Raw genomic sequence first — 25,000 nt, 5'->3', positions numbered from 1 at the left:
TAAAATGCCCTGAAGCTAAAGTCAGCTCACTGTTCGCCTGCTTCTTACTCAAATTCCCCCGTTCACCTTAAATGGTACAGCAGTTACATGTGGAGTTTGCATGTTCTCCCCGTGTCTGCCTGGGTTTCCTCTGGGTTCTCCGGGTTCCTCCCACAGTCCAAAGACATGCAGTCAGGCCAACTGGACATGCTAAATTGGTTTGAGTGTGTGAATGTATATGTCTGTCTGTCTGTCTGCCCTGTGATGGACTGGCAACTTGTCCAAGGTGTTCTGCCCAATGACTGCTGGGATAGGATGCAGCTCCCCCCTGCAACCCAGGGGGATAAGCGGCTTAGATATATCTGTGTGTGTGTGTCTGCCCTGTGATGGACAGGCAACCTGTCCAGGGTGTTTCCTGTCTTCTGCACAGTTAACGCTGGAGATGGGCTCCAGCACATTTGCAACCCAAGAGGATGAGCATCTTAAAAATGAATGAATGAATGAATGAATAATAATCATATCAGTAGTAATATTAAACTGAGTGTACTGAATTAACACTACAAACACACTAAACCGTTTAAAACACTAAATTACCTTAGATTACTAATTTATTACCTATAATTAATGATATGCGCAGTATAAACGCTTAATAGGTAGGACAGATTGCTAGAGCACTAGATAAGCGTCCTAAATAGGGCGCGAGAACACATTTTAGGACGCAGCCTGTTGTTTTCGAGTTTGCGCTTCTTCCCATCCCCCCTCACAGAAGTTCATCTTCCTAACTGTTAGAAAACGACGTTTGAATTCTTTACTGACTATTTCTAGGGCATAATTAAGCTAATGAAGTGAAACGAATTCTCTAAGACTGAGTTCTTTCCTCCTCCCCCGCCGTCCTCGGTGAGGATGCCCGTTTCCTGGCGAGCCCTCGCCGGTGTCGGCCCTCCTCCTGTGTCGTCACGCCGCTCTTCTACAAAAAGCTTCATGGAGAAATAGCGCAAGTCTCGGGTGCTGGGAAGCGGCGAGAGGGCAGAGAAATGAAAGCCTCGGGTTTGGTTTTCAGGGCGGCGGGCAGCCTGCTCTGCCGGTCGGGCCGGCTGGGGAGCACCGCCGCGCCGCCAACTGCAGCCGCCGCCTGCGCTTCGGCCGGCGGCAAGACAGAGGTTAGTATTCAGGTTTTAAGTCAGTCTTGACCGAACTGCGACTTCAGCGGGCTGTGTTTCACATCCGCGGCTCTGACTGAGTGATATGGACTATTTGGCCAGCTTCTTGTTCGATTTAACCCGTTCCACCTTAAATTGTGCAGCAGTTACGTTCTCGCGCCTGGGGCTGCACTGCAGCTGCAGCGCTCTTTAAGGTGGAACGGAAAATGCGAAAACAAGAAGCTGACCTCAGTTTTTGTTTTTTTACGTGGCCGGTGCTTGTTTTTGTACCGTTGCTAGATCTTTCTGTTCGGCAGTGGTGCAAACTTGCGGTTCTGTAGGGAATTAGTGATGCAAGCATTAAAAAAAGATGGTTCTTCAAGGGTTCCCTGGTAAAAAGAATGGTTCTAATTAGAGCCATGTGTTCTGTATAGCACCATTTCACGCTTAAATGATTAAATGGCTCTTCATTCTCTTCTGATGGAGAATGTGCTGTATATGGTTCTGTGTCACACCAAAAAGGGTTCTGCTATTATTACGATGTTAGGCTTGCAACAATAGAAGAACCCTTTTTGAGTGCTTTATAGAACCACTTTCAAAAGGACTCTCTACAGAACCATTTCATGCTTAAATGTTGCTTTGCATGGTGAAATGGTTCTTCAGATTGATGGAGACTGTTTTTTATACGGTTCTATATAGAACCTTCTTGAAAATAGCATGTAAAAGGGTTCTGCTACTATTAGGGTGTCAAGCTGGGGCTATTTTCATTTTTTGTAGAACCACATACAACACATTCTCCGTCAGTCAGAAGAACAATTTCAGCATTCGAAGAACCATTTAAGCGTGTGGTGTTTCTGTGTAGCACCAAAAGGGTTCTTTTATTGTTACAAGCTCATTGTGCCATCGTAACAATAGTAGAACCCTTTTTAGTGCTACATTAAACCATATTCTCCATCAATCGGAAGAGCAGTTTCACCATGCAAAGCACTATTTAACCATTCCCTTTACTAAAGAACCTTTGAAGAACCATTGTTATTAACGAAGCTGGTTTAGCATTTGTTGAAAGCAAGATGAAATTCAGCTCCCTGAGTTTTGGGTGATGTCCAGCTGCTGTGTCCATCTTCAGAGGGTGATTTCTGCTGAATTGCTTCACATGGGTTGTTTTTCTCATGGCTGTTGTTGACCAGTTTCAAGGCTATCCGAGGTCAGGACATCTTGAATAAAGGTCTGAGGTTCTGTACTGAGGTTTCTGTTGTATCTTCTGGAAACAGGTCATCTGTGTGTGTGTGTGTGTGTGTGGTGACCAGTGCTGTTATTTTTTTAAACGTGTACCAGATTCATGCTTCAAATGGTTATCTTGACCATAATGTGTACGATAGCCTTTTAAAAATGTTTAATCTAGGCCTGAAACTGGTGTTACGCTTAAATACATTTGCATAGGGAAGACAAGCTACAGTGAACAGGGGTCCCATCAAGTATGGTTTTCTTTCTTTAACCCGGATGGAACTGTAGCAATACTTGTAATTTCACAGCAAGTAGAACAAAATAAAAATCAGAAGTGTGTCAAAATTTTGACTTAGCATCTTTTAATAATGACTTATTTTTATCAAAATTTTGACGTAGTTTTGTGTTATAAAGACAAAATTCCAACATAAAATGTCAAAATAACGAGTCATTGAATTTTAAAAGTATTTAAGAAATGAATTATTTGGGGAGAGTAAATTATAAACTTGATACAAGCAATATTTTTGAGGCATTGTCATTAATTCAATCTAGTAAGTCAGTATTCAGGCATTCATAGGTCTATAATTTGAGAATCATTCATTATTTCAACACATTATGTCAAAATAATGACTTACTGAGTCAAATTCTTGAGAAAATGTCCCTGTGTTTGATATAATAAGTCAGTATTTTGAGGAGATGGCATTAGTGAAAATGTCGCTGTAAGATTCCCACAAGAATTTTATAGTAGCTCATAAAGATAAAATGGATAATCTAAAATGAATAATTTAATTTATAAATATAAACCTTTAAAAACGTTATGGCTGTTCCGTGTCGCTGTATTATGATGAACACTTGGGTCAAAGATTTTACAGTGAATGTAATTGTATGTAACAGTTTGTGTTAAAGCACAGATGACATTTTACACCTTCTATAATATATAATATAATTCCTGCTACAGCGCTGGAATTTCCACTGTGCTTTGTTTTTCGTGGAAAAGGCAGCTTTCATTTTCATGTTTTTTCTCCCTCTTCCGCCCACATTATTACTGAATGTGTAGAAAACAGCACTTAGGCAGAATCATCACTTTTGCATGGGTTAGCACAGGACTCAGGTGCCAGAGTGTAATTTTAGCCTACCTGGTTCTATACTGTGCAGAGGAATTTGATGTGGAATTAAGGATGTATTGACTGTTTGCCAAAGGAAAAAATGGTTTCTGTGGGAAAACAGTAGTTTTAGTTTGGTGGATGGGTGGAAAAAACAGAATAACGAGTACATTCCTTGTTCTGTTTAATATACTGTCTTGTTTTATAGTAAGTATTGTTTTAATTAATTAGTATTATTACCTGTTTGATGTACTTTTATGTGTCTTGGTCAGCGCAGTTGTTTTTTCTGTACCTGCCCAGAGGCTACAGGTGAAAATTACAACTGGAGCTGCTTTTTGATGCACATTGCTCCTGTAAATCTAGACTTACTTAGCTAAAGCCCTGACTTAATCACTGCTAGTATTCATTAACAATATGGCTGCGACTAATGATTATTTTCATTGTCGATTAATCTGTCGATTACTTTTTCGATTAATCGATTAGTTGTTTGTTCTGTAAAATGTCAGAAAATGGTGAATAATGTCGAGCAGTGTTTTCCAAAGTCCAAGAGGATGTCATAATTTTTTTTTCTAATCCACATCCCGAATATATTCAGGTTGATGTCACAGAGGAGTTAAGAAACCAGAAAGTATTCCAATTTAAGAAGCAGGAATCAGAATTTTTACTTACTTTTCTTAAAAAAATGACTCAAACTTGTTGTGGCTCTAATTAACAATATATAGTCCTAAGCCCATCCATCCATCCATCCATTTTCTAAGCCGCTTCTCCGTCAGGGTCGCGGGGGGTTGCTGGAGCCTATCCCAGCAGTCTTCGGGCGGAAGGCAGGATACACCCTGGACAGGTCGCCAGTCCAGGACAGGTCGCCAGGACAGGTCGCCAGTCCATTAGTCCTAAGCCTAAGTAGAATATTCAATAAACCTTCAGTCTTACTTTCACTTCACACAATAGAGCTGAGTGTATAAGAGGGTTAGTTGTTCTGTTATGGTTGGGACGTGTCAGATGAAGGGAGTGGCTGTTTCTAGTAGAGAAATGTCAGTGTAACTTGTAAGTCAGTTGTCACTTGTCTTGTCTAATGTAATATCTGGCTTAAAGCAAGGATATTATTGTCTTATTATCTTAATTGAACATATGGTAGTAATAGATAGTTAACTACATATTGTACATAGTAATTTACAGGAGTACAACATTGACACTAAGCAGACCAAGCATCTGGTATAATAATCTGAATAATCGATTTTTTGGCAACACATTTGCTGCCATTTTTAAATGATAATATAATGCGTAAATCTTCTAATCTTCCTTAGAAATTAAATCAAATAAAATCGCAAATTTCAACACAGTTTAGTTTGTGTTGATTATTTTGTTATGGCTCAGATTACTAAAACAGCACACCATGTATATATTTAAATAAAACCATTTTAGATGCTTAATTAAATCTATTTTTGAAGGCTACCATTGGCTGATTGACATTCTAATGAAAAACTGTTAAGAACTAAAAAACACTACCTCTACGGGCCCGAGTAAAATGGTGCTAATATTGTTTCTTGTCTGAATTTCTACAAGGCTGAAGTTGGCTTTTTTTTGGGCTGCTTTTTGGTAGAATTTTGTATTTCACCTTAAATTGAGCAGGAATTACATTCTGGCACCTGAACAGGCACCTGAATAACTGCAGCAACAATTAAGCTGGAATAAGAATTAAGAATAAGGAGCCAACTTCAGCTTCATCAAATCTCTCAAGTAATTTATCTTATACGTACATCCCATTTCATGCCTCCAAAAAGCAGACACTGGGATTTGGAAAATATTATCATTATATAGCTGTCAGTGCCAGCTTGTTTTGCTCACAAGGTCAAGAGACCACAACATCATCTGATGTAGCTGACCAAGTCATTCCTTCAAGCCATTCAGATGTGAAGGACCAGATGGTGGGAGGTGGTGGAACGTCTACTGAATTTTCATTTTCTTTTGAAACGTGTCTAAAACATCCCTGATTAAGCCATTCAACTAAATGGGGTAACATTAACACAGTTTGTGCTGCTTGTACATTTATACTTTATACTGATCCATATTGGTCAGTTGTGGCTGATTGATATGGACCGGTATAAGGGTTATTTGAAAACTGTCTTGACACCTGACAGAGAATTTCAACCAGCAAACCACCCACCACAAAATTGATCGAAATGTTCCAAAAAGATGCAGCTACACTTGCACGTTCCTGCATTTCTAGACCCCAACTTCTGTGCTTTTTTTCTCTTTAAGCAGCCTGGGCCAGACTTTGGCTTGCTGTTCGACATTGACGGGGTCTTGGTCCGAGGCAGGACCCCCATCCCAGCAGCCAAAAAAGCTTTCCAAAAGTTGGTGGACTCCAAGGGCCGGTTTGTTATTCCTGTTGTCTTTGTCACAAACGCTGGGAACTGTCTGCGACAGAAGAAAGCAGATCAGCTGTCTCACATACTGGGCGTTCCTGTGAGTATTATTCTCAGGTTTATGCTTTATGACTCATAATAAAATGAAATATTTCCTATATAGTTTAGACACTTGAAACTGAGGAATGACTTCCCCAGTCTTGCAGGTTACACTGGTTTTTCGTGGCTGGTCTTTGTTTGATATGTTTGATCATGTTTGATGTGTTGGATTTGTTTGTTGTGTTTCTCTTATTATGTCTGTTCCCCGATCTCTTCGTCTTGGCTATTTTAACCTGGACTGTTCTGACCATGACCCTGGATTTGCCCTTAATAAAAGTCGCTTATCTCCACATATGCATCCGCCTCCTCGCTACTCATTACAGAATGAAAACAAACTGCAATGATGTGCAAATAATTTAAACACTGTAATTATTTGAAAATAGTACAAAGACAACAAATCAAATGTTGAAACTGAGGATGGACTGAGGCGAAGTGGAAAATTGTACTGTGGCACAATCAAAATTTGAAATTCTTTTTGGAAATCATGTGCACTGTGTCCTCCAGTCTAAAGACCACTCAGCTTGTTATCAGTGCACAGTTCAGAAGCCACTATTCATCAGAATCAGTGTACTTTATTGATCCCAGAGGGAAATTGCAGTACAGTAAGTGGTAGTGGCTGTGATGATAAATATGAAACATACTGTATAAAGCAGTTCAAATTATTGCAACTCTGAGTTATTGCATATTGAGGAAGGAGTTATAGAGTTTAATGGCTACAGGTAAGAATGACTTCCAGTCGGTAGAATGAGTCTTGCACTAAATGTGCTCCTATATCTCATCACTGCATCGTAGAGTGGGTGGGAGCCATTGTCCATGGTTCCACAAGTCCAGCTCCACACCCACAACATCACTGGCCTTGCGGATCAGTTTTTTGAGTCTGTTTGTCTGCCACCCTCAGTCTGCTTCCCCAGCATGCAACAGCACAGAGGATAGCACTCACCACCACAGATTCATAGAAGATCCTGAGCATAGTACAGCAAATGTTGAAGGACCTCAGAAGAGGAAGGGAGAGAGGACAGTTCCCTGCGGGACTTTAATGCTGCTGACTGCTCTGTCCGACACACAGTGTTGCAGGTGTACATACTGTGGTCTGCCAGTCAGGCAGTCAACAATCCAGGGCACAAGGGGGGATCTACTTGGATCACAGTCATTTTATTACCCAGAAGAGCAGGCCGAATGGTATTAAATGCACTGGAGAAGTCAAAAAACATGATCCTCAGTGCTGGCTGGCTTATCCAGGTGTGCGTAAACTCGGTTGAGCAGGTAGATGATGGCGTCTTCAACTCCTAGGCGGGGATGATAGGCGAACTGGAAGGGTCCAGAAGTGGCTGGATCATGGGCCGGAGCTGATCCAAGACGAGCCTCTCCATGGTCTTCATGATGTGGGACGTTAGTGCCACTGGCCTTTAGTCCTTGGTGTCCCTGGGTCATGACGTCTTCGGAACAGGAACAATGCAGGACGTCTTCCACATCATAGGGACCCTCTGGAGACTCAGGCTCATGTTGAAGACATGTTTCAGTACTCCACAAAGCTGGGTGGCACAGGCTTTAAGCACCCTGGGGGGGACCCCATCAGGCCCTTTCAGACTCTTCAGCTGTCTTCTCACCTGGTCAGTAGCGAGACTCATTGTAGAGGTGATGGGTGGAGGAGGGGTGGAGGTGTGAGATGGACTGTCACAGGAGGGGTTGCAGACTATCAGGAGGGGGAGAGAGGGGGAGGGGAGTGGGGTGGAGTCAGGATGGGGGGAGGACAGAGCCTGCAGTGTCAAATCTATTAAAGAACAGATTTAGCTTGTTCGCCCCATCCATGCTGCCCTCTACTCCTCTGTTGTTGCTGGACCTGAAGCTGGTGATGGTTCTCATTCCACTCCAAACCTCTCTCATGTTGTTCTGCTGTATCATCTCCCATGATAATACAGGGTACATTAGTGCACATGGCCATGGTGACATGCTCATCTGTGAAGGCACCATTAATGCTGAATGATACATACATGATAAAAACAGAATGATACAATCTGTTTTACCGGTCGATTTACGTTCCCACCCTCACCTATGGTCATGAGCTATGGGTAATGACCGAAAGAATGAGATTGCGAATACAAGCGGACAAAATTTGTTTTCTCCGCAGGGTGTCTGGACTCTCCCTTAGAGATAGGGTGAGAAGTTCAGTCATCTGGGAGGGACTCGGAGTAGAGCCGCTGCTTCCTCCCTTGGGAGTGTCACAGGCAATTCCAACTGGGAGGAGACCCCGGGGAAGACCCAGTACACGCTGGCGTGACTATATCGCCCAGCTGGCCTGGGAGCGCCTCGGAATCCCCCCGGGGGAGCTAGTGGAAGTGGCTGGGGAAAGGGAGGTCTGGGCCTCATTGCTTAGGATGCTGCCCGGAACCCCGGAGAAACGGAAGACAATGAATGGATGGATGTTCATGTCTTTTCAGAGAAGGCCTTGATTATTTCAGCAAGACTTTGTCAAAACACATTCTGTGCATATTACAACAGCATGCCTTTGTAGTATTTACTCTGTAATAAATAAGTTAGGGTGCTAAATTGACCTGCCTGCAGTCCAGACCTGAAAACATATGGCACTGAAATATATGAAATGAGAAATATGAGAAAAACAGACTCTGAACTGCTGAGCAGCTGAAATCCTATTTTAAGTAAGAATGGAAAACATTTGTAGTTTTCCAAAACTACGGCAGTGTCTCCTCAGTTTCCAAACGCTTACAGTGTGTTGTTAAAAGAAGAGATGATGAAACACAGTGGTAAACATGCTCCCATCCCAAATTTTGGGGAACAAATGAGCACATATTTAAAAAAAAAAAACAATAAAATGTCTCCGTTTTAGCCTTTCATATGTTGTCTTTATACTATATTAAATAAAATTCATTTACATATTGCACAGCGTCTAAACTTTTTGGGAAATGAGGTTGTACAAGGTGTACAGAGTTTGTTATTAGTTACTGATTAGAATCATTTTTGTGATTCTCCCACAGATATCACAGGATCAAGTCATGATGTCTCACAGCCCTTTGAAAATGTTGAGGAAGTATCATGAAAAGTGTGTGCTAGTGTCAGGACAGGGCCCGGTGCTGGACATCGCCAAAAAGTATCCTTTCATCTGCTCCCTCTCTCTTTCTCTCTGGGTGGGTAAGATGGTCTTTATTTGCTGCCATTTATTCAGCATGATGCTCCATCTTGGGTGTCTGTTAGCTGACGTAACACAATTCACATTTAACGCTTCTCCAAGCGCACAATGTACAGTGACGTTGGAGCTTAGAAGTGTCTTAGAGGAAGCATGTTCTAGCCTTCACTCTCCCAGCATGGTAGCATTTTGTGATGGGGAAAACTTACTAGTGGACATGACTAAATTGGGAGAAAATTCAGTAAAAATGGTGTGTATGTTATTGAAGACTTGAGTTTCCACTGTTTGCATTTATAAATGTGACAGTTGACAACAATCATATTCAATCACTGGAAAACTGTTTAACTAAAACTGTTGGAGTTTCATTTTGACCACATAAAATTAAGAGTATTTGGGTCCTTGAAATCAGTATATTGTCGTAAAACATACTCCACAGTGGGAAGGTTGATTCCATACATCAGTATGTAAGTCGACACTGTCACAAGAATTTTCTTTCTTATCATTTGAAACTCCAACTGTCTCTTCACACTCTGAACATTTCATGATGAATGGACACAAGTTTTTGAAGTTACAACCCCTTAAATCACCAGGCCCCAACAGTGGGCCCAAAGTGTTAGTACACATGTGTATAACCCTGTTATATAACACTGTTTGTAAAAGAAGACGAAGCCCTTGGGGTGCACGCTTATTTGATTCATTTCGGTAGCTGGCTGAATTATTGTTTTAAAAAAGAAAAACGTTTGATGCCTGGCAGTCAAAATTTATTGAGTATTTGTTGAGATCTGTAGTGATTGTGTGATGTATTTGTGTAATACATGCTGGGTATTGTAGTGAGAATATACTGATGGATGAAAACACAAAAGCAACAAAGTCAAACCAACGAGACTGATTGAAGCAGTGCTTCCCTACATAATACTACACAACATAACAAAGAATGTATAAACGGCTCACTTTAGGCCAGGATACTTTAAGATGAAATAATGCCTTTTTTCCCCTCTTATAAACCTCCTGTTTCTGTGAAGGTTTTCTAGTGACAGCAACAAAATCTCTGTGATAGTACAGCCTGTATATGGCTGAGATGACTGAACTGTCAGTTGTTGTGCTGGGATGCGATCAGTAGTCGTGAAATTGGCTGTTAGACTGCAGGGAAGGCTGTGATGCTGAAAGTGCTCTGAATGACAATGAGGGAAGGCTTTGCAGCACGTTCGTATAATAATGTTGCATCTCTAAATTCAGCCTCTTCTTGTCGTTTTTCATAATACTGCTGGATTAAAAGATCAGTCTGCTGTGTCAGATCTTAAATCATGGTCTCAAGTGGGTGGTATGCTGTAACAAAACAGCATGGCAGAACATCTGTATTCATCGCCTTCTGGTTGTGTAACAAGTGCTTGTCACGATTGGATAGATTAAAACCTGACGAGAAGCTGATCCATGATGGCAGGGTGAACCACTGGAGCACAACATAATGAGCACTTATGCAATGTACTAGAAATTTGCTATTTTTTTTTAACACAAGGATTTACCTCTAGACCAAGATTATGTTTTCTGGACTGATGGATTCGGTCATCTGAAAAGAGAAAACTCATTTGGCTTGTCGTAATGCTGTACTGCCTTTTGAGTGGAGACAGACAAAAAGCACTCAGGAATGAGAACGGGGAACATTTTTAGGCTGACACAGAAGATTGTTTGACCTAGCTCTGTCGCTCTGACAGTGATGGCTTGTTGTGGAGTATTTTATTTGTTGTGTCTTTTCAGTAGTCCTTTGAAACCTCAATTCCAAAAAAGGTTGGGGCAATATGTGAAATGCAAATAACAACAGAAAGCATTTATTTGTAAATCCCCTTAATCTGTATTTAAACAAAACAGTACAAAGACAAGATATCTAATGTTTTAGCACAATGAGTAAAAATGCAGTCACTCAGAAATTGATGCTTGTAACGCATTCCAGAACATTCATATTGGGCAATTGAAGACTAGGATCATTGCTAATTGTTTAGAAAGCATCTTGAATGGGTGATGCAATGATTCATTGGTGTAAATAGAGCATATAGTCCTTCCAGAGCATGGATGGGTTGAGGCTTGCCACTTGCCAAAATGTGCCAGTGAATAATCCTACAGTTGAAGAACAATGGGCCTCATTCAACAATATCAACATTTTTCTTAAATGTGTTCTTGAGAAAGGTGCTAGGAAAAAGTCTACATCAGATTCAGGATGTGTTCTTAAAGTGCAGAACTGTTCACATCTCTGTGCTCTTGAGTGTGTGTAGATTCTGTTCTTACTTAAGAACAAATCCCAAATAAGAAAACCTTGGTGAATGGCAGAATCTCTGTGGAAACTGCATAAATGGGATTTAAGAAGTAATTCCTTCTTATAAACAGTCGGTGAATGAGGCCCAATGTTCCTCAGAGAGCGATTGCAAGGATTTTAGGTATTTCACCCTCTGCAGTGCATAAAATCATCAAAATGTTCAGGCAGCTGGGAGGAATCTCTGCGCCACAGCTGACTGGTAACTTTCAAATTGCTAAAGGCACCATTAATGCTGAAAAATATATTCATACTTTGGAGAAACATTTACTGCCTTCTAGACATTGGCTTTTTATGGAATCACCATGCTTATTTTTAAACATTCAGTATACAAGCCACATTCTGCACGTTACAACAGCATGGAGAATAAAATTATCCTCCTTTGCAGTAAAATTAAGCTCTGCTGATCGTTCTAACAGTATTACCACTAAATGGTCTTAAACATGGGAGCCAATGTATAACTGCTAATTCTTTTCGCCTAGCTAGTAGCTAATAAAAAGGCAACAAGATAATTTGGAGATAAATTGACTTATTCGCATTTATAATCACTCCACCTGGCTTCCCGATATGTTTAATGGGAAACTGTCAAACACTAAAAAGTCCCAAAGCTGAAATCAGCTTCTTGTTTGCCAGGTTCTTGTTCGAATTTTCCTGTTCCACCTTAAATAGTGCAGCACTTACATTTTGCGCCTCAGGCACCATTTAACTATCCTACTTTTATGGAAAAGTTTCCTGCTGGAGATGTGAGAAAAGTGACTATACCTAAGCTAAAGCATAAAGCACAGCAAAGTAAGTCTGCATTTTCGTTTATGCTTTTTTTTAGCATATTCTAGTACATTAGCACATACTGAGACATATTTACTTCCAAAATGGTAAAACAGACAAAATGTATCTTCTTCACATTTGGGTTGCCGACCCCTGGTACAAAGGAAACACCAATGTATATACTGGTTTAGAGTGAATTAAACATATTGCATTTATGCAATTATTGCATATTATAGCAGCAATTATGCTGATATTAGTTGGAATCAATAATTCTAGTGTACACACTGGAACTACGTGTAAGGCATGGTTTCCTTTAGTGTAGACAGTCTGAACCAACACTGATTGTGTTCTAATCACTTAAATCCTTTGCGCAATCCATGATTGCGTTGTATAACAGAACACTTTGTGCACAAGTTACACAAGGACTTTTCATAGAATATTGTTGTGACAACAAATTGAAAAATCATGTTCTAAAACATTATATCATATACTAAAGTGATTACAGTTAAGTACCAATTCATCACTTAATACTAAGTCAAATTACATCAAAGAATGAACAAGAAGTTTTTGCAGTGGAGTGCAGCGTTTCAGTCCTTAGTTTCAGCGTCTCACTTGAACAGTGGCCAAGAGCCGAGTGTGTCCTTGGCATGTGTTTGTCCAGACCCTCAAGTCAGTTTTCCCGCTGGATGAATGAGGCTAAGCAAGGCTCATTCGTTCAGGTTTTTTTTCTGTAATTACATCTTGAAAAAACAAATGAAAGAAAGTGGATCTGCCTGCTTTGAGAAAACATGTTTACTTCCTCGATCTTCTGAATTGAAGGGTATTAATAGTGAGTCTGTCCCTCTTTGCTGCAGTAACAGCCTTAACTCTTCTGGGAAGGCTTTACACTAGATGTTGGAGCTTTGCTGTAAGAATTTGATTGAGCATTAATTGGAGCATCTGATTGAGGTCAGTTACTGATGTTGGATGATGAACAGGCTTCCACTGCCCCACAGCCCAATCCTGGGGGCTTTATAGCCCTCTAGGACACATTTAACATTGGACATGATAACCTTGGGCTTACGTGCGGCTGCTCCAGACCGTCCAATTCTATCGGTCATAGCTTTTCAACATCCTCCAGAAAACTAAATTAATTCTTAACCTATTCTCTCAGCTTGGGCTTTACCAAGGTGGTCAGTATTGATGAGCTACGAGAATCCTTCCCCCTGCTGGACATGGTGGATCACAACAGACGCCCCAAGCTACCAGTGAGTACACCTGACATGTTTTTATTGGTCAAAATGCATGAGAGGGGATCTAGTTCAGGCTCAGCTCAAACCTGTGCAGGCCTATGAAATAAATGAGCATATAGGTAGCATTACTAGACATAATAAATCCATTAGAACTGCAGTATGATATAAAAAGCAGCTTGACAAAATCGAGGATGAATAAGATGTATAAAAAACAGAGCCTGACTTTTTCCTGTGTGAATGAATGGGGCTTAATTGCTGTAGGCATGTAAATGGGTTGTATTCTTTGACATCATGAAACCAATTAATTAAAAATGTGCTGTTTTTTGCAACTTAGTTTTCATATATGGGTTAGGAAGTGAACAGTATGTTTTGAAACTTTTAACAGTATTTACATCAATACATCAAATTCTTGTATTTTATTCCAAGATGTGGGCCCTTTAATATTATACCAGTCCATAGTGTTCCTGTTTTACGTAGCAAAAGCCTCCATTTCCATCCCAGTTTCACTCCTGGATGTACTGTAGTCATTTTTCTAAATTGTTCTTCCTCCTACAGCCTAAAAATTACAGCCACCAAACTTGGCATGTTTCCTTCCTGAGAAATGTCATTCCTTTTTTAATGCCCACAGAGTCTAAGTCATTTTCTAAAACTGCTCAGACTCCTACGTCTTACAAGCATTTAAACCTTAGTTTCCACCTACCTGTTACATCTTTTTCTACTCCACCTTTTTTCCTTCCACCTCCCATTTTATTGAAAAAGCAGTTTCAGGCCATACAATCTGCTCCTGTTAGTTTGGTTACAAGCATTTTAGCTAAACTTCATAAATGTCACTTTAACTGCTGTAATCAGCTTGTACTTAATGACATATTGACATGTATTAATAACATGTCAAGCCAACGCCAAGCCACGTTTTTTAGTCATATGTATAAACTGAACTCATATGTGTGCTATACACTGTGCACTTTGGGTTCTGGTAAAGTATTGTGGTCAATAATGCTTCAGCTGAACTATGTTTTATATATATATATATATATATATATATATATATATATATATATATATATATATATATATATATATTTTTTTTTTTTTTTTTTTTTTTTTTTTTTTTTACCACTCACCATAGACAGTTCTCTAATGACGTAATTTCTTAAGGTTCATTAGTTAGTGTATCAGGCTGTTTTTGGAGTCCTTAAATTATCAAAGAAAAACTGGATCCAACATGCCAAACTGTTTGGACATAAGTCAAAGGTTGCCTCAGATTTTCTTTTGTCTGAGTGCACTGACAGTTACCATCACAGAGACATTTTGCCATGAAGGTCATGCATTCATCACTATTAGCTATAAACAGAGCTGGAACACCCGAATAGGAAATGTTCCATAACCTCACTGCAGAGAAAAGAAAAGTTGTCATTTCAAATCTTTTTCAGTGGACTGTAAGACCAGGAAGAAAAGGTGAAATATGCTCAGCGCCAGAGAATGAGCATGACAAGAGCAAATACACACACACACTCACACACACACACACACACACACACACGAACACTTGTTTTTCTACAATGTTTAAGGGCCATAAATACAGTAGTGTGCAAAGGTTTTAGGCATCCAAACAAACTGAGGAAAAAAAAACATTCATCTGGGACAAGAAGTTTGCTTTTGAGTTTTAATCAAAATGAGCTAAAATGGTCACTACTGAAACATTTGGTAAAGTTAGGGTAGTGTTATGATTGTTTTGGTAGTGACGAAATAGAATGTTTAATCATTTGTTTTAAATAAATAAACTTACTTAATTTATAGGGTCACTCAAAGCAAACTTTTTAGTCTAAAGTCCAAGTCAGTTAAAAGTTCAAAATGTCTTTTCAGCTCTGACTTTGAAATAATTTAACAGATGAATCCATTTGACATTAGAATTAAAGTAAACAAATACTGTTTTCATTTTTGTTTTCAAAAACATAGTAGAGGTTTTGGTAGCTAGTAAATAGAACAAAGTTTGCTTCCTGATGTCTCATACAATCACTTGAAAGTTCAATTTCATCAGCTGCACACCTGATTAAGTTAAGAAGGACTGAGTAGACAAACCAGATATTAGTATAGTCAAAAGTAATACTAGCCTGCCACAAAGAGAGGTTTGGAAGTGGGTAAACAAACACATTTAGAAAAAATAACCACTTTTTGTATTGCTAGTACTTGTATTGACTTTGACTGTTTTTTTAATTAAATTTTCACTTACTGTTCAGAGAAATAGTTCTCTTATGTAATTTTGTCAGGTATCTAAAACCTTTGCACACCCAGTCACATATACTTACAGACAGCAATGTTTTTTTTTCATTAGTTGTGTGTAGAAGAGAATACCAGTTATATACCTTGGCATGCATTTATTTTGTGTAGACACGGACGTTTAAAAAATGCTTTGCTGCAGAGTTTAGTCTCAATCCAAAGCTAATATTTTTTATGCAGCTAATCAGTGTCTTCACTGGTAAAGTGACTGGTAAAGCCACTGATTACACAGCTTTTCTTGAGTTAACTCGAGTCAACTTAAGGAGATGAGTTCATCTCAAATTTCTGGTTGAGTAAAAGTTTCTCTTATTTTTTAGGTCTGTACCTCAGTTTGGTAAACAGTATAGAATTAGTTTTTTTTTATTCAGTTTCTCCACTAGCTGGGAATCTGTCCATCAGGCATTTTCCCCTCTTTAGCTTTCAGATCTGGAATGCTGTGTCTTTGCTGGACTTCAGCCTCGCAGTCTCCTGATGGTGGGATGCATTGTTAGTCAGCTGTACCACATGTCACCACGGTACTTTTCAGCTAAAGCAGTTAAAAGTTAAAATGACCGTTTTTTTCTACAGTATATTAAAAATTTAAATAATAAGAATCTTCTGAGTTGTGCAGCAGATTAAGCTATCACTCCAAAAGAAGACCATAGTGATGCCATAGACATTCATAGGTGAATTATCAGGAGGAGAAAATGGGATGATGAGAATGTGTCATCTCACTGGCATACCAGTTTGCTAAATGATTTTTTTTTAAACTTGGGTTTCCACTGGCCTCTTTTCCATTACACAATCCCAACTAACATTTTCTCCTCTTGGGTACATACCTACGGATGGCTGTGGCATCACTGGGGTCTTTTGGGGTAATAGCATAGTCCATAGAGCACCTGGATTTACTCAGATTCCAAATCCACAAATTTAGAATATACTGCAGAAAATATTTGTTTTTAGTCTTTTAAACTGTTTTAACTTGTCACATGTGGTGCAGCTGACTAATAATGCATCCCAGTATCAGGAGACTGTGAGTTTGAAGCCCAGCAAAGCCACAGCATTCCAGATCTGGAAGGTCAAGAGGAGAAGATGCCTGATGGAAGTGTGTAATGAAAAGAATTCCAGCTAGCAGATAAACTGAGTAAAAAAACAAATCCTCTATCATTTACCAAACAGTGATACAGAACTAGGAAATTGAGCTGGGAGCACTTTAGTGCCCTCAAGTTAACCAAAAAAAAAGCTGTGAAATCAGTTACTTTACAATTTTAGGCTGAGCAGTTTTTACACTGTTGAGATGATCTTGGTTAGTTGAATCAGTTGTTTTATTTTAGGGCTGTCACTATCAGTTATGTTGGTAATAGAGTCATCTAAAAAAAAACAAATGAAAATCAAATTATTTTGATTATTATTTGCTTTATTAAATTTTTAAGGCTAACCTATAAAATGAACATAACCAAACAAAACATAGCAATCCAAAGATTTCTAACGTACACTTAATGGAAGAAATACCATTTTGTTAAAAAATTGATTTTAAAGTGTGCATTATGATCATGCAGATTGCAGTCAACTCACTGGTAAATTTTAAATGATGAATATTAAAATAAAGTGATTGTGACAGCCCTAGTTTGTTTTGAGTTGGAACTAAACTGTGCTGAAATTTGTAATATCATGACTGGCCAGTTTATTTAATTCTTTACTGTCAAACCAATGTGACCTTATTTTGAGCAACAGGTTACAGGATCTCTCTTATCAAAGTTAGATTAGGAGATATCAAGTGCATTTTTCTTTATTATTATTGCAGTCCTCCCCTATTGTGAACCTCCCTAAAGTTGAAGGTAAGAGGCTTTTGTTGTTAAATGGATTTGTTTGTTAGGACTTTGTAACTCTACAGGTGTGTCCACCTGTGTTGTGGATGTACAGGCTTGCTAACCATTCCCCCCTCAGTGGTCCTTGTTAACATTTATTGACTAGGTTTCATGTCCCTCTCCTGCTTCCTTTCTCTTAGAAGCATATTTGCACCAGTAATGGGAACAGATTAGCACTAAGCAGTATAGCTATGGCATGCTTTATTATTCTTATTGATATATATACATCATGCACCATTCTCAACTGATATTATAGCCTGTAGTCACAATGTAATTGACCTTTTAATGAATTTGGTTTATATCTCAGGCCTACTTACCAGTAACTGTAGTCATAAGCTAGAAATACATGCACATGTGACATCTCTAGATAATAGCAGCAATTATCTCTGTTTCTTGATTTGCAGCTGTGATTCTCTTTGGGGAGCCCATTCGATGGGAGACCAACCTGCAGCTGATAATCGATGTTTTATTGACCAATGGGAATCTGAGTAATACATATGAAACCTCACACTCCTCTCACCTGCCACTCTTGGCCTGTAACATGGACCTCGTGTGGATGGCAGAAGCACAAGCTCCACGGTAAACATCTTACACTTGTTAGAAACACTGACCTTAAGTACTTCCACTCACTGTCCACTTTTGCCAAGCTAAGTGAAAGTAAGTTCACACATCCTCTACTGTTGTGTAAATGTGTACATTTTTGTGCGCTATTACAATTTATTTGCTGAGTTTAATTTATTGGGGAAAAATAAAACATAAAATGTGGCCTGTGCAAAGGCACATTTTTAAATTCTATTTTACTTTTTCTAATATGTTAAATTTGTCAAATAGGATAGAAACTGTGGGCTAAAATTGGCAGGAAAATGCCACATTTAAGTTTGTTCCTTGTAAAGCAAGCGTTAACTTACTATCACTTAGAAAATAATCGAAATATGTAATTTAACCAGGGTGTTCAAACTTTCTCATATGACTGTATACAATGTGGACTTATATATAATCTGTTCACCAAAAGTATAATTGTTCACTAAAAGGTAGGGCTGAAAGATTAATCATTTTTATATCGAAAACACAATTTAAGAGATGCAGTTTTCTTTAATTATAGCCTACACACTTAAAAAAAGTTCTTTAAGGTTCTTTAAAAAAGACGGTTCTTTAGTATAGACAGTCATTCTATATAGAACCATAAACACTCAGAGCCATTTGCATGCATAAAAATTTCTTTGCATGGTAAAAATGGTTCTTCAGATTGGAGAATGTGTTGTATGTGGTTTTGTATAGCATTGAAAAGGGTTCTTGTATTATTACTTTGTTACTTGTTGATGTCAAGCTTATTACAATAGCACAGCATTTTGGTCCTATAGAGAACTCTTTTTAAAGAGGTTCTATATAGAACCATATAGAATACATTCTCCATCAATCTAAAGAACTATTTCACCATGCAAAGAACTTTTTATGCATGCAAATGGCTTCTTATGGTTCTACATAGAACCATTGTCTTTACTAAAGAACCCTAGAAGAACCATCTTTCAGTGTGTATATTAGCAAAAACATTGTTATAGGCTTTAAGAGGGGAAACAGAACCACGCTTTACATTGAGGTACATGCCTGGGATTGTAGTGCAGCACATTGTGAAACAGGCTAATAGTAATAGAAAGTTAAAATACTTTCACACGCTGGATAGGATTGTGTCACGGGCCTTGTGTTTGACATATGGGGTGTATATGTGTGTATCAATTAAAACTGTGTTTACAGATTTTTGTTTGAGCCAATATTTCACTTGTATATTTCAAAAATATCTGTTTGCAAGGGACTCTTAGGATTTCTACAGCTCTTTAGAAATGAGCTTTGCCTTCTTCACAGATTCGGTCATGGTACTTTCATGGTGTGCCTGGAGAACATTTATAAAAAGATCACAGGCAGAGATCTGAAGTATGAAGCTCTAATGGGGAAGCCCAGTGAGCTGACCTACCATTACGCTGAGTATCTCATCAGAGAACAGGCTGCTGAGAGAGGCTGGAGAGCACCCATCAGATCTCTCTACGCTATTGGGTAAGAGACTTTCACTTCTTTACTGTGCCATAGCGTGAGTTTCAGAAAGGCTGACTGATTGGAAATGAAGACCAAAGCATTTCCATGTTCCTGTCTTGGTCCCCATGGCTAGCCTATGATCACTTTCAGTCATTTTATGGAACTAAACATGTAATTTCCATCTGTTTTGTGAAATTGTAAGCAGAGATTAATCCATCTTATATGTTTTTCATATATCTTGTTTTAGATTTCTCCTATGGGAGCTCCAGTGTTTAACGACCCCAGAACACAATGACTTTCAGTTTTTCAGTGCTAACTCATTTTCTCATTTTATATTTTCTTTACCCTCAAGTCCACTTATAACATTTGTGTGATTTCACTTACCAAATCATGACTTTTTCCAAACTCTCTTCACTTAAATAGTTTTTTTTTGTTACTGTGCCTTTAAAACAGATATATTCACAAGTAAATTAAGGTACACCACATTCAGAAAAGCAGCCTGGTCTGAGAAGTGAAACAAAGCTTTAAGCTGCTGCTTTCACATGTGTAAATCTTTTGGAAGACTGTAATTATTCATTTGCTTCCTGACAGACATGAACAGTACAACATTTTGTCTTACACTATTAACTCCCTCAGCTGTAGGCTGAGTGGGCAGATATGTAAATGTGTTGTTCATGACTCTATATCTAACTCATCTATTTAAAGAGGTAAAAGACCTGGACAGTTCTTATTTCTTGACTCTGGGTGTTTTATTTAATTTGAATAATAACTTATATATGTGCTAAAAATAGTCATAGTTAATATTTTCATTTTTACTTGACCAGTCTTTCTTTATCTGTTTTTCTAACTGGCCCTTTAAGACTAATATATGTAAGTGATCTCTGTTCTGATTGGCTACCCTGTATTGTGTCTTGTACAAGCTGAAACACACCTTAGAACATCAGTATGAGTGGGTGGGGCTAAAATACTGTAGGTTGAATGGGCGGATATATGTAAATGAGTTGGTTCTCATTTTCTAAACACCTTTAGGGACAACCTCATGACAGACATCTATGGTGCCAACCTCTACAACCGCTACCTCGAGGAACGGCTGGCCAGAAAGAGTGCCAAAGCTCTGGCGCAAGTCGTGGCTGCTACAGGAGCACCTGCGCCGGTCAGCCAGGAAGTGGACGCGGACAGCGGCTGGGAGAGCGAGCTGGCCTCCCCTTCGGCCACCTCCTGCAAGTCCATCCTGGTGTGCACAGGGGTGTACAACCCTCACACAGAGGTGCCTAAAGATGCGAGCCAGTGCATCAAGGAGACCGTGTTCCATGGACACCGCGACTTCCGCTTCGATCCGGCACTCGTGGAGCCTGGGAACGTGGTTCAGGATGTGGATGCTGCTGTCGAACTTATTTTCAAAATGGAGAAATTCACAACATCTGTTTAGTAAAATGAAGACTCTGAATGCAAAGACATTTCGAAGAATAGTTAATAATTTCTGGTCAACATAAACACCTTAATTCCACAGTTATCGTAAAGGAAAGGAAGTCCAGCAAGATACACAATGCAAAACCTTAAAAGAGTACCCATCATATTTTAGCCTGATCTCTGTCTGCTGTAATTGAGTCATATCTTATACACAGTAATTTCAACATGTTTCTGTAAGCTTAATTGAAGGTACTGAAAACCAATCCAAAACTCACCTATTATAGGAGCCATTGGGCAGATCCTGCAGATACAGGTTAAAAACCCCTGGATAATTTCTTTAAAAGCATGAAGCCAAAGGTGCTGTGGTTCATTCAGACCAGACAATGGAGAATATGAAAGACTTATGAAAGACAATACTGTAATTCAACTTTGCTGTCTATCCAGTTGACTTTTTTTGGTGTGTTTTTCACCACATGAATCATATTTCCTGTAATTACAGTTCAGTTACTGCCACATGGAGTGATTACGCCCCAAGTCTTTCTATGGTACATTACTGTAAGCTGTAGCTGCCTCAGTTGTATTTTCAGTAGTAGTAATGTATGGCTCCTTCATGCTTAGGGTTAGTGTTAATGTAACACAGAGACCACCACTAATATATTTATTTTCCATTCAAAACAGCTGTTAATTTTTCAGTAAATGATAGTTAAATAGTAAAATATTACAGAGAACACTTAACAACTAAATATAACTTGTTTTTAGTATTTAGTATGTCCCCTGTTTAGCATTATTACAGCTTCCATTCTTTTCAGGTGACTTACTTTCAGTTCCACACCATAAGTTCCATTAAGTTCAGCCTTAGAAGCGCTGGCTTTGCATTTTCTGCTTCTCACAGTCAAAATAATTTCATACACATTCTGTGATGTTGAGGTCTGGACTCTGGAGCGGGTCCATTCGTTTTTCAGTGACACATATATATATAGGGGTTTCACTCTGGACACAAACTGGACTCTTTTTCACTTCAGTTGGAAACTTTGTCTTTTACCTTATCCTTAACTTACCTTGCGTCTAACCTCTTTAGAAATATGACAGAAAATAAAGTTCATTTAATTGCTATTTTTACTGGACAGTAAATAAATTAAAGGTAGTCTCTGACTTTTGCACAGGACTGTATGCAGCAGCATGGAAGGATTTTTATTTGAATCAAAGCACAGTGCATGTAGATTCATATTAAAGGTGGTTTCGAGGGTTTCCTACAACTTTGTCAGCATTTTGCCAATAGATGTTTGTCAGTTATTGATTTTTTCCAAGCAGTATTGTGGAGGCACTGTGAGAACATGGTTCCAGTCCATTCACTTGCGTATAATTATGTGTTAATTGGTTAGTTTTATTTGACATAAAAAATGTTACTGGTAAATATTTACTGCAGTAATGTAACATTAGCACATTAAAACAAAACCACACAAATACGAGAGATTTTCAACAGTAACTCATAAACAGGTCAGTTTTTGAATGTTTTACTTAAATGTTCTTAGCTCGTACACTTAATTTTGCATTATTATTATTTCCTAAGTTAACAGATAACTTTACTTTTTAAACTGTTTCTTAGCTTCTTCAGTGTTCGGGTAAGAAAATATTACTACTTAATTTGCCTGCGTCATCTCACACCTGCATTTATTTGAGAGATTTATGTACAGAAGTAGATACAGACCACATAAAACATAAATGGGGTGTCATAATGATGGGTGTTGTACTGTTAAGCTCTTTATGTTTTAAAGTTCATTCATTGTAATGTTGTGCACTAACGGTGTCCCTTGTGCCATTTTAATTCATTTTGACAAGGCATTGGAATTGGCTCGCGTGAAAAGCCAATTCAGTGAGCGTACCACTGAAATATTATGGTCTCACTTTCTTTTACAGTGCCTTAACAATGATTTAAGCAGGTAAATAGACTTAAATACAATATAAATTCTATTGCTTACATTACAGTAACATGAAAAATCTTATATTTGAATTCTTAGGTACTTATGCATAAATTCAAAGCACAACACTCAAACCACTGAGCTGACCTCACTACTAGGTAATGAAGGCATAAAAAAGAAAGTGCAACCATTGTAACAGAGAACTGCATGTGTAATGTATTTATTTTCCCTTAACAACAGTTCCTCTTTAGAGTTATTCAAAGCAGTGAAATGTTAATAAAAGAGTATTTCATTGAGGTCCCATCTTTGGATTCATATTTATAATCATGTTTGCACATAATTGCACATTTGGATTCAGTACAGGTGTATTCCTCTGTCTAGTTGTCCAAGTGGAAGTGGAATTCGGGGCCCATGTTTATCAAACTTAACAATAGTGTACTAGGATCAGTCTGTGTCAGGGGTTGGCAACCCAAACGTTAAGAACTATTTTGTCCTTTCAGCAAAAATCAAACAACATTGGGAGCCACAACATTTTATGTTAGTTTTACTATCTTGGCTGTAAATATGTCTGGGTATGTGCTGATGTACTAGTATAGGTTAAAAATTATAATGGAGAATGCAAACTTGCTTTGCTCTCCTTTAGGCTTAAGCTCAGCTATGGCCACTTTTCTCACATCTCCTGCAGGAAACTTCCTCAAAAGTGGAATAGTTTCTTGTAAAATGTCTCTCAACATTTGGGGCTGAAGTCAGCTTCATTTTCCCATTCACCTCAAATGGTGCCTGAAGCACCAGAATGTAACAGCTGCACCATTTAAGGTGGAATGGGAAAATTTGCAACTTTTTAGTGTTTGACAGCTTATCGTTTCAGATTAAACATCAGGAAACCAGCTGGAGTGATTATAAATGCAATTAAGTCCATTTGTCTGCAAATGATCAATGTTTATCTTAAATCTTTCTCTTTGCCTTTTCTTCAGCTACTAGCTAGGTGAGACTGTTATCTGCATTGCTATGGTGACCAGCAGTCCGCACGCCAACCTTTAGGGTTAAAGGGTGAATTAGCTGTTATACATTAACTCCAGTGTTTGAGAGCATTTATCGCTAAAACTTTATTTTACTGCAAAGGAGGATCATTTTATTTTTACCTAGCAATCTAATTCTTTTAGTTAAGCCTTTTTTAATATACAACACTTAGACTTGATCTTACTGACACTTCATAAATATATGGGCCCATATTTAAGATATTATTGACCCTGTACAACAAAAACCAGTATTCAATATTACATACATACATACATACACACACACACACACACACACACACATATATACATCCAAAGATGTTTGTTGGGTTTTTTGTTGATTTTCAAAGTGCAAAAAAGTTAAATCAAAAGAAAATCAACTAAATGTCTTTTGACCAGAGGTGGACGAAGTACACAAACCATGTACTTGAGTTAAAGTAAAGATACTCAAGGTAAAATATTACTCCAGTAAAAGTAAAAGTCCTTACTCGAGACCTCCACTTGAGTAAAAGTACAAAAGTATTTGCCTTCAAATGTACTTAAGTATCGAAAGTAAAAGTACTAAAAGATTAATTATGGCTCTGATGTCCTGTTATCAATTTTATAACAAGACTCGCTTCATGAACTCATTTTAGGTGAAAATTCTCCAGTGTCTCTCTTGGTAAACCAGTCTTTTAATAGAACGTCATTAATTAGTGAAGCTGACGTCTATTAAAATGATCATCAAAATGAGCACAAAACACTGAAGGTAAACATTTTCCATCAGGGAGAACCGAGTGGCTCTGAAATCACTTTTACAAACAAGCAAAGTTTCAGTTTAAGATTACTTTGTAAATTAGTTACAAGCTGAAAGAAAAACTTGCTTTAAACTCAGGATCACAAATAAGTTTTCCTTTACTGTGTTGATCTGTAGGTCTCTGTTCATAAACATAAACTAACCAAAACTACAATAGAATGAAAGTGTTCGTATGAATTCAGAAAATAAAGACACATGACAGTCACAACTGCATATGTGGACATATTTCTATATTGTGGTCTATTTACACAAAGTTAGGTTAGTTCATCATTTAGGTGACGTACGTGCTCCCCGTTTTACACTGCTGCGCTGATGTTGAACTGTGTGCTGCACTGGGTCGGTATGACCAA

At 38.5% G+C, this 25,000-nt stretch overlaps 1 protein-coding gene across 2 annotated transcripts; it reads left to right on the top strand.

The window, feature by feature from the left end:
- The first annotated feature begins 700 nt into the window (after window positions 1-700).
- On the top strand, window positions 701-23,135 carry zgc:77375 (uncharacterized protein LOC402927 homolog). 2 transcript variants are annotated; one of them, XM_017704792.2, is made up of 8 exons: window positions 701-1,139; window positions 5,708-5,911; window positions 8,904-9,016; window positions 13,276-13,369; window positions 17,415-17,448; window positions 17,883-18,057; window positions 19,339-19,527; window positions 20,536-23,135. In XM_017704792.2, exons 1-8 carry the CDS (start codon window positions 1,014-1,016, stop codon window positions 20,933-20,935), a joined length of 1,335 nt encoding a protein of 444 aa, XP_017560281.1. In that variant the 5' UTR covers window positions 701-1,013; the 3' UTR covers window positions 20,936-23,135. The 2 variants fall into 2 exon arrangements, with proteins under 2 accessions (XP_017560281.1, XP_017560280.1); XM_017704791.2 differs by having other exon boundaries at window positions 5,705-5,911.
- Window positions 23,136-25,000: the final 1,865 nt, after the last annotated feature.

This window comes from Pygocentrus nattereri, chromosome 21 (assembly GCF_015220715.1).
Source record: "Pygocentrus nattereri isolate fPygNat1 chromosome 21, fPygNat1.pri, whole genome shotgun sequence".
Lineage (NCBI taxonomy): Eukaryota > Metazoa > Chordata > Actinopteri > Characiformes > Serrasalmidae > Pygocentrus > Pygocentrus nattereri.
The sequence above is the reverse complement of the archived record's forward strand: the minus strand, read 5'-3'. Positions and strand labels throughout refer to the sequence as shown.